The 10,253-nt window shown below is 48.1% G+C and overlaps 1 protein-coding gene across 2 annotated transcripts; it reads left to right on the forward strand.

Annotated features, from left to right (window-relative positions):
- The first annotated feature begins 5,013 nt into the window (after positions 1 to 5,013).
- MRPL11 (mitochondrial ribosomal protein L11) lies at positions 5,014 to 8,757 on the forward strand. Of its 2 annotated transcripts, XM_004277962.4 has the most exons (5): positions 5,068 to 5,350; positions 5,726 to 5,821; positions 6,245 to 6,338; positions 6,423 to 6,582; positions 7,708 to 7,983. In XM_004277962.4, exons 1-5 carry the CDS (start codon positions 5,228 to 5,230, stop codon positions 7,811 to 7,813), a joined length of 579 nt encoding a protein of 192 aa, XP_004278010.1. In that variant the 5' UTR covers positions 5,068 to 5,227; the 3' UTR covers positions 7,814 to 7,983. The 2 variants fall into 2 exon arrangements, with proteins under 2 accessions (XP_033258180.1, XP_004278010.1); XM_033402289.2 differs by lacking the exon at positions 6,423 to 6,582 and having other exon boundaries at positions 5,014 to 5,350; positions 7,708 to 8,757.
- The last annotated feature ends 1,496 nt before the right edge of the window (positions 8,758 to 10,253 follow it).

The following is a 10,253-nucleotide window of genomic DNA, read 5'->3' on the forward strand; positions in this document are numbered from 1 at the left end:
TATCCCTGGATGGAGAATCCCAGGAAGATGCACTTTAATGAGTGTCTCAGATGGACTGAGATCTACACTGCAGGGAAAAGAAGCCGTAGGTGCCAATGACAAGCTTTACACAAGGGCCTGACACTGGCCAAGTTGGAGAGGCTAGATTGGAGGGGCAAGAATGGAGGCAGAGAGCCCATAGAGGGGCCCATAGAGCATCCAGCCCAGGAAAGATGAAGGCTGAACTGACAATAATAATCGTTAACGTCCATAGAGTGCTTACCATAGGCCCTGTGCCAGCCGGAGCTAAGCACCCAACCTGGTTAATCTCACTGAATTCTCTCAACAGTCCTGTCTGGTAGGTATCTTCATTATTCTTCTTTCACAGTTGAGAAAACTAAGGCCCAGAGAGGTGAAGTGACTTGCCTGAATTCACACAGCTGGCGAGAAGTGTGTGTGTATGTTGGGAGAGTGAGAACCTGGCTGTCAGCCCTACTTTCTGGGCAGTCATGGGGGGGATGGCAGAATTGGTGGGAGCTGTAGGGACATAAGTGGGCGAGACTTGCAGACAATTTGAATGTGGGGCCTTAGGGAGGGGGCGGACTATATGCGGGTAGTTCTAGGTCCCTAACTCCCCACGTCTGCAATCAAAGTTGACAGGAGCCCTGGCAATTCTCTGGCAGTCCAGTGGTTAGGAGTTTGTGCTCTCATTGCCAGGGGCCTGGGTTCGATCCCTGGTCAGGGAACTAAGATCCCTCAAGCTGCGCCGTGTGGCCAAAAAAAAGAAAAAAGGAAAAAAAGAAGTTGAAGGGAGCCCAGCCAACTCCTTCTCTCGCTGCCTTCCCCCTTCTCTGGCTGCTCCTCCATGATGCCTCTGGGCGCCCCCAGGGTACCAGGCATGGGGCCAAGCGTTGTTTGTGTGTGACAGGTACAGATCTCGGTCCATACTTCCTGCGTGTAAAATGCAGAACTTTACTTTTCTTTAACTCAACTTCATCTCTGGTTCCATTGATGGAAATTCAGAATCCCTTCCCTTTCCCCCAGCAGGATGCACCCGGCACCCAATGCTGTCTGTTCACACAGGTCCCCATTGAGATGGGCTGATGGGACCTGCACCCTGAGAAGGCTTCTACATTGTCAGCCTTTGCCTGCAGGACTGGTGGCTTCCTGCTCTCTTCCTGTCATGCTTCAAAGCATAGGAGCTTTTCTGCCACACAAGGACGCAGGCATTTCTGCCGAGCCTTCCATGGTCACTGCACAGCTGCTCCCTCCCCGGGTCTTGCTGCTTCCCTGGGGAATGGGAGTAGCCACCCCCTACTCCTGCCCTCACTTGCTTTTCTGGGATTCATTAACCCACCTGAGAAGCAGGCTATGGGCTTTTCCAGCTGGGACCTTCTACATCCCTCCTCTTGTCACTCTATCCCTCTTTCCTCTTTCCTCTTGCAGCCCAGTGAATCTTTGATACTGTGTACTCTGGGGGTCTGCAAAACCCCCACCCACAAATATTTTGTCTAGGCTTTTCCATTTTCCATGGGACACAGGCTCAGTTTTAGCTTGATCTCCACTTTCTCATTTCCTTTTTCTCTGACTCTTCTCCTGCAGCTGCAGATGCCTCACTCTCCTGCTCTTCCTCCCAGCTCCGTAACTGTTCCTTTTCCGTTTCCTCTGCTCACTCCTTCTTCTCTTCTTTTCACTCTTTATTTATTTTAATTAATTAATTTATTTTTGGCTGTGTTGGGTCTTCGTTGCTGCGCGTAGGCTTTTCTCTAGTTGCAATGAGCGGGGGCTACTCTTCATTGCGGTGTGCGGGCTTCTCATTGCAGTGGCTTCTCTTGTTGCGGAGCATGTGCTCTAGGCACGCAGGCTTCAGTAGTTGTGGCACACAAGCTCAGTAGATGTGGCTCACAGGCTCTAGAGCGCAGGTTCAGTAGTTGTGGCGCACGGGCTTAGTTGCTCCGCGGCATGTGGGATTTTCCTGGAGCAGGGCTCGAACCCGTGTCCCCTGCATTGGCAGGCGGATTCTTAACCACTGCACCACCAGAGAAGTCCCTTCACTCTTTATTTTGTTTTATTTATTTTTTAAAAATCTTTGGCCGCACCACGCAGCATATGGGATCTTACCTAGTTCCCCGACCAGGGATCGAACCTGTACCCCCTGCAGTGGAAGTGAGGAGTTTTAACCGCTGGGCTGCTGAGGAAGTCACTCTTCTTTTCACTCTTTAAATGTGAGTTCTCTTCTCGTCTCTTCTCTCCACCTCAGGCAATCTCACTCCTGGCCCTGGCCTCAAAGACTGCTAGTCTCTATGTTACAGAGGCCAGTGTTCCTGTCTGCTTCTCTCCCAGATCATACCCTTCAGACGGGTGTCGCACAGACACACCCAAACTCAACTCATTGTCTTCTACCTGAACCTACAACTCCTGTGTCTCCAGCGTTCAAAGTGAAAGGCCTAATCATTCATTTGCATGATTATTCAGGCCAGAATTCTGGGCATCACTCGTGATGCTTCTCTCCCCCTCCTTCCACAAATTACCCATCAAGCACTAACTTCTGCTGATTTGTGTGGCAGCCTAGGGAATGGTCAAGTGCATGAATCCTTACAGCCAAACAGTCTGGGTTCAAATCCTGACACTGCCACATTCTAACAGTGTAAGTTTGGACAAGTAACTTAACCTCTCTGTGCTTCAGTTTCCTCATCTATAAAGTGGGCATAATAATAGCACCTATACCTCAAAGGATTGCAATGAGATTTAAATGAGTTACTCTTGGACTTCCCTGGTGGTTCAGTGGTTAAGAATCTGCCTGCCAATGCAGGGGACATGGGTTCGAGCCCTGGTCCGGGAAGATCCCACATGCCGCGGAGCGCGGAGCAACTAAGCCTGTGCGCCACAACTACTGAGCCTGTGTGCCACAACTACTGAAGCCCACATGCCTAGAGCCCATGTTCCGCAACAAGAGAAGCCACCGCAATGAGAAGCCCACATGCCGCAATGAAGAGCAGCCCCCATTCACCGCAACTAGAGAAAGACCACGCGCAGCAACGAAGACCCAACGCAGCCAAAAATAAATAAATTTATTTTTTTTAAAATGAGTTACTCTTCATAAAGATGTACACACTTCATACTACACAGGCATTTGTTGACTAAAATAAACTCTATATTCTAAGTATCTCTTGGACTGGTCCCAAGCTACCATTATCTCTGCACCGTCTTACTGCCCTGACCTAATCGGTCTCGCTGCATCAAATCCCTGCTCTCCTCCAATCCCTCTACACATCCAAGCCAGGGTCACCTTTTCAAAATGCAAATATGATGCAAATACTTAACACTCTTCAATGGCTTCCTACTGTATAGCCCGCACTCTTTAGCAGGCTGGCAAGGCCTGTGAGATCGGGTCCTCACTCGCCTGTCTGGGCTCATCTTCGCCACTGAACAGTCTGGCCTCCCACATATCCAAACGCAGACTAGGGAGTTGCTTCCTTATCATCTGTAAGAGCTGAGTAATCAAAACTGTCCTTTCATTGACAGCAAGTGGAAATTTCACCCAATGGAGCCCAGTTTGTGCCAGGCCACATTCTTGGCTCCCTGAGCACCTGTCACGCCCATTTGCTTCCTGATTCCTTCATTCAGGAAGGATTTATTTCTTTATTTGTAAATAAATTTGTAAATATAGGTTGAGTGATGTGGGGCACCCAGAGAGAAATCCTACCCAGCTTGGCTTGCTCTGGGCCAGGCCCTCTTCTATGTGCTTTACCTGAATTAACTAATTTCCTGTGAGGTAGGTATTATATTCAGCCCCATCTTACTAGTGAGGAAACGGAAGCACAGGGAAGTTAACTACTGTGCCCTGGGTTTTACAGCTAGTAAATCAAAAAGCCTTCTTGGTTCCAGAGTCTTGAGAAGGTTTATGAGGCTGAGCGTTACAAGAACTTGATAGACTTCAGAGACAGGAGCAATCACATTTACTTAGCGGGAGTCCAATGCTTGGTTCCAGAGTCTTGAGAAGGTTTATGAGGCTGAGCGTTACAAGAACTTGATAGACTTCAGAGACAGGAGCAATCACATTTCCTTAGTGGGAGTCCAATGCGAATGCAGAATAAAAAGTTTATGTGTCTCACAGTTTACAGTGTGGTTTCACATGGATCATATCATTTTACATGGATTATATCATTTAACCAGGGATTACAGCAGTACAGACTTGTGGCAAACAGAACAAGGTCTAGAATCAGATAATCTCATATTTCTTTCCCAGCCCTGTCACACACAGGGTAGGTGTTTTAGGGCCTCTTTTTGTGCCTCAATTTCTCATTTGTAAAGGGGGTATAATAAAACAATATATGTCATGCCATTGTGAGGATTAAATGAGATAATAATGCCCTTAGCACAGTGCCTGGCAAGTAGCAAATGCTAAAAATAATAATAATAACTACAATAAGAAGAAGATGCTGGCTTATTTTATTGGACACAGGTGATGTATCAACTACGTTCTGGGCCTCTTAAGCCTCACAAGAGCTCTGCAAGGTTTTGTCCTTATTGTACAGTGAAGAGCACGTGCTGACTAGGTGTCAGGTATTGTTCTAAAGCACTTTGCTGACTCAATCCTCACAACAATCCCAGGGGTAGGTACTACCTATTATAATCCTCTTTGTACAGAGGGGGAAACTGAGCATAAATTAAATAAGTTGATCAAGTTCACAGCCAGCAAGAGAAGCAACCAGGCAGTTTACTTCCAAGGTCCTACTCTTAACCATCTTCCCTTTCAACAACAGGTGAAGAAACAGGCTCAGAAAGTGAAGAGATCCCCACTCCTGAAAAGGAGCGCTAAACTATTTTCCAACCCAGGGATTATCACTATGTCCAGCAGATGGCGCCCCAGGACATAGCAAGCTGTGGGATTCGCATACGCGGTCAAAACTACCATACCCACAATGCAGTGCGGATATTAAGGGCCACCTGCCAGTTTAGCTGTCTGAGGCACTGCCTGTGTGCTCTCCAGGAGGAACGTGTGTGTCTGAGACATTCGGGTCCTTCCTCAATCTTAAGGTAACAAGTTAAAAGTTTTTTCCGCTTCATCTCATCTTCCTTGTCTTACTAGTTGGAGAGCGGAAGGATGAATCCACGCTGCTATTGGTTGGCTTCATCTGCCTTACCCTAACGTGAGGACCCTTGACCTTTAACCCAAGGTGGCGGCGCCAGGAGCCTTAGCTCTTGCTGTGGACCTGAGATGATCTAAGGCCGGGGACTCAGCCTCATGTCGAAGCTAAGCCGGGCCACTCGGGCACTCAGGAAGCCCGAGGCCGGCGGCGTGATCCGGACCATCGTGCGGGCAGGCCAGGCCATGCCCGGGCCCCCACTAGGCCCCGTCCTGGGTCAGGTGCAGCCGCGGCAGGAACCTGGCGTGGGAGGCGTCGGAGGGTGGGAGCTAGAACCCGGGTGGCGGGTGCGGGCTGGGCCAGAGCGGCCTCGGTTTAAAACGCGGCTCTGCTGCCCACACGTTGTATGTCCTTGGGTTAGTTACACAGCCTCTTCGAGATTCAGCTTCCTCTGTTCTTCGTCCACGAGCTGTTGTAAGGATAGAGAGGCGTGAAACATACGAATCATGTGGCACATAAAATGGTAGTTGGATCTGGGTAGAGAAAAGAGAATGGGAGCTTAGGGAAGTGAAGACGGAGGAGAGAATGGATGGAGCCTCCGGGGGAAAGGGAGCCGTCCCTTCCTCCGCACGCTGACCCCTATGCCTCCCTCACAGCGAGGCGTTTCCATCAACCAGTTCTGTAAGGAGTTCAACGAGAAGACCAAGGACATCAAAGAAGGCATTCCTCTGCCTACCAAGATTTTTGTGAAGGTGAGGAGTCGGGACTCTGATCCCCAGTTTCCTTCTCATTCTCCCCAGGCCCTGGAGCTGGTCACCTGGAGTTGCTACTCTGCGCATAACTTGGGGCAAGTGTTTTCCTGTTACCCGGCCCCACTTTCCCCATTTATACAGTAGGGACTAGGCCATATCTTTCCTGAACCCGCGCTGCCATATTGCAGATCTTTCCTTTGTTCCTCCAACTTGCTGGGGCTTCCAGAGCAGAGTTGGACCTGGAATAGAAGTGACAGGGACGTTTGTTGCAGATTTGTTTCTTCTGTGGTTTTGTTGTCAGTTAAAGGGAAGGAAGGTGAGCTGAGGGAAGGGGGGACAGGAAGTTAGAAGTTCCCTGGGCTGGGGCAGCAGGGGTTGGGGGAGGTGGGAAGAAAGATTCTCATGTGTCTTTTTTCCTTTCAGCCTGACAGGACATTTGAAATCAAAATTGGCCAACCCACTGTTTCCTACTTCCTGAAGGCAGCTGCTGGGATTGAGAAGGGGGCCTGGCACACAGGTAAGGGGCAGGGTGGGCATCTGGGCTTCTGGGCTCTGGAAGGAAGCAGTGACACCTGAAGGGCTATTTGTTCCTTGCTCCCAGGGAAAGAGGTGGCAGGCCTAGTGACACTGAAGCACGTGTATGAAATCGCCCGTGTCAAAGCTCAGGATGACGCCTTCGCCTTGCAGGATGTGCCCCTGTCCTCTGTTGTCCGCTCCATCATTGGCTCTGCCCGTTCCCTGGGCATTCGTGTGGTGAAGGAGTGAGTTTCCGGGGAAGCTCAGTGTGAGGGGAGGGCCTGGAAAGTTCTTGACTCTGGGACAAAGCTGAGGGCCCACTGAGTGGGAGAGTCAGCTTCTGAGTTAATGGATCTTAGATTCTTGGGAGTGGGGAGCCTCATTCATTCATTTGGAATGTACTTGTTAAGTACCCATCATGTGTCAGGCATTGTTCTGGACACTGGATGCAGCTAGGAAGGAGGTAGCCGTGCTTGACCTTGCTTTCTAAGGAACTCAGAGTCCAGAGATGGAGGCAGATCCATAAATGGAGCAGTATACTGCCAGATGGTCAGTGTTGATAAAAGGAACTACAGGTATCCTCAGAACAGGGAGCAGAGCCCTGGGAAGTGAGGTCAAGGACTGGGGCAAGCATTGCAAGAAGTAGGAAAGTCCCTGTGAAGGATGTAAGGTGAAGGAATGGAGCAAAGAAGTTCAGTGTGATCTGGATATATAATGCTAGAGGCAGAATGGGACATAGTAGGACGTGAGCCAAACGGACTAGTTGGTTCTCAAATTCAGACTTGATCCTGAGGCCAGCAGCAGGCCCCCTCATGGGGCTTCGGATGGCCTCAGAAATTGTTTCCTTGAAGTGAGATGTAGGGTGGGAGAGCCTCTGGCCAGACGACAGCAGGGGCAACACTCAACCCTTTGCTGGCCTCTTGCTGCTGGTGTCACACCCCATGCAAAGGCTTACGGTTGGTTGTTTCCCAAGAGGAGTGGGGTTAAGCGTGGAACAGGGATAGACTTTATTTTGCTCAGATCTTTACTTGCATTGGGAGTACAGAAGTGAGTGAATCTGATCCTTGCTCTGAAAGAGATATGCGTGCACCACTTGATGACTTCATTTCACAAAATGTTTTGGGGCGCAGAGGAAGGGCAGGTTAATTTGGACTAGGGTGTAGCTGTGCTCATCCTCAAAAGATGAGTAGGGCTTTAAGAAAGGAGTAAAAGGCAGGGGTGATAGTGGGGTGGCAGTTCTGGCAGAGGAAACAGATGAGCAAGGGTATGGGGGCAGGAGGGGAGAGGGGTTCTGAGACAGTGACATGGTGCTGTGAGCTCCCCACCAGTGACCGGCCCTTCACTTACCGTCTGTTTTTCTGTACCTGCAGCCTCAGTTCAGAAGAGCTGGCAGCTTTCCAGAAGGAGCGAGCCCTGTTCCTGGCTGCTCAGAGAGAGGCAGACTTGGCAGCCCAGGCAGAAGCTGCCAAGAAGTGACCCCTGCCCCCCACCCTCCAGGATTTTGAAGGGGCCAGTTGGGAAGGCGGGGCCAGCGGGGAGGAAGGGAGGTCACATCAACCTGATTATATTTTTCTGACTTTAAATTATGTATGCATGTGTGGTTATATCAAAAGGATCAAATGTGAATAAACATCTTTTGTCACCCACTCTCAGTTTCTGCCTTGGGACCCCAGAGAAGGGGACCTCATCCACGCAGAGCGACTGCCCAGGATCTGAATTGGCAGGGGTAGCAGAAAATCCTGTGTTTTCCCATTTTCCAGGGGTGAGAGAAAGGGCAAGGTAGGTGGGGGCATGGCTGCTGGACTTGGGTGTACAGAGGCAACAGATGTTGTTTCTGCTTCCATCAGAAATGCCTCCTATCTCTTGGGGACTTGCCACCTCAACAGAGACAGAACCCTTTGGGGACTTCAGGTCACAGCCCCAAGCAGGGTTGCTACATGGAGTGCCCTGGCTCCCAAGGGCTACTTCAGGCCCCTCTATTAAGCTGACCCTGGCTCTGAGTCAGGTGATATCTGAATGTGAATTATTGTGGGGTTTATGGCTACAGACCCATGGAAGAAGCAAAGCATCGGTAGGTACCTGCCCATGGTGGGAGGAGTCCTTGGGAAGCCCTGGCCTTTTGTTTTCCCATTAGTCATAATATCAAGGACTATTGTCCCCTCAGAGAAAAGAGGAGGAGTTGGGGGGAAAATGGGATTCACATTTACTAAGCACCTGTTGTGTGCTAGGTACTTGGTTTTACACCGAGAAGATTTGGAAAGCATAGGAAAAACCCTACAAGAAAAGAAAAGCCTCAAGTAATCCCCTCACCTAGATGAGATTCCTGGCAATATTGTGGTATATATCTTTTCTGCTTGTTTTTTTTTCTTTGTGTTTATATATAATACTTTAAGAATAAAACAAATTTGGGTCATACTCTAGATACTGTTGTATTCTACTTTTACTTGTAACTTGGCAATGATTTAGAACATTTTTTCATTATTAATCATCTTCCTAAAACAATTTTTAATGGCTACTTAGTATTCTGTCTTATGGGTAGACCATTATTTAACCAAGTCCTCAACTGTTGGGTAGGTTTGTTGTTTGCATTAAAAAAAAAAAATACACACAACCCTGTGATGAACATCATTTGGTCCTCTGCTTCAGGGTCTCCCAAAACTTCAATCAAGGTGTCAGCTGGGGCTGTGGTCTCATCTGAGGCTTGACTGGGGAAGGATCCACTATCAAACTCACGTCGTTGTTGGCAGCATTTAATTCTTTCTGAGCAGTTGCATGAGGGCCTCAATTTCTTGCTGGTTATCAGTCAGAGGCCATACTCATTTCCATTCTCTCTAGCTGTGTTGTCTTGGGCAAGTTACTTAACTACTCTGTGCTTTAGATCCATCATCTATAAGATAGAGAAAATAGTGCTTATCTCAAAAGGTTGAAGCAATAACTGCATATATGGCCAGTTAATTTATGGCAAAGGAGCCAAGAATATATATACAATGGGGAAAGGACAGTCCCTTCAATAAATGGTGTTGAGAAAAGTGGACAACCACTTGCAAGAGAATGAAACTTTAAAAATTAACTCAAAATAGGTTAAAGACTTGAGCATAAGACCTGAAACCATAAAACTCCTAGAAGGAAACAGACTCCTTGACATTGTTCTTGGCAGTGAGTTTTTTTATTTGACCGCAAAAGCAAAGGCAACAAAGCAAAAATAAACAATGGGACTGCATCAAACTAAAAAGCTTCTGCACAGCAAAGGAAACCGTCAACAAAATGAAAAGGCAATGTACAGAATAAGGGAAAAAGATTTATAAATCATATACCTGATAAGGAGTTAATATCCATAGTATATAAAGAACTCATACAACTTAATAACAAAAACAAAAAAAAACCAAAACCAAAAAAACAGAAAAACAACAATCACACACACACACATATACTCTAGTATCATTCAAGAACAAGCAATTCTCTTGCTTCGCATCGCCCTTTAGCCACTGCCCCATTTCTCTGGTTTTTTTTTTTTTTTTTTTTTTTTTGCGGTATACGGGCCTCTTACTGTCGCGGCCTCTCCCGTTGCGGAGCACAGGCCCCGGACGCGCAGGCTCAGCGGCCATGGCTCACGGGCGCAGCCGCTCCGCGGCATGTGGGATCCTCCTGCACCGGGGCACGAACCTGTGTCCCCCACATCGGCAGGCGGACTCTCAACCACTGTGCCACCAGGGAAGCCCCCATTGCTCTGTTTTCTTTCACTGTAACAGTTAAAAGAATTGTCTAAACAGACTCTATACTTTTCATCTCCCATTTACTCTTTGCTTGTAATGTTTTTTGTCTCAAAGTCTGTTGTGTCTGTTATTAAATATACCTACACCAATCTCTCTTTTGTTTAGAGTCAGCACAATATATCTTTTTTTTTACATCCTTTCCA

This window comes from Orcinus orca, chromosome 8 (genome assembly GCF_937001465.1).
Source record: "Orcinus orca chromosome 8, mOrcOrc1.1, whole genome shotgun sequence".
Taxonomy (NCBI): Eukaryota; Metazoa; Chordata; class Mammalia; order Artiodactyla; family Delphinidae; genus Orcinus; species Orcinus orca.

Bases quoted from the DNA above. Each gene is read 5' to 3' on its own strand.
- MRPL11 (XM_004277962.4), top strand. From the start codon at position 5,228: ATGTCGAAGCTAAGCCGGGCCACTCGGGCACTCAGGAAGCCCGAGGCC. The intron at 5,822-6,244 runs GTGAGGAGTCGG...TTTTCCTTTCAG, and splicing joins CTACCAAGATTTTTGTGAAG to CCTGACAGGACATTTGAAAT. The intron at 6,339-6,422 runs GTAAGGGGCAGG...CCTTGCTCCCAG, and splicing joins GAAGGGGGCCTGGCACACAG to GGAAAGAGGTGGCAGGCCTA.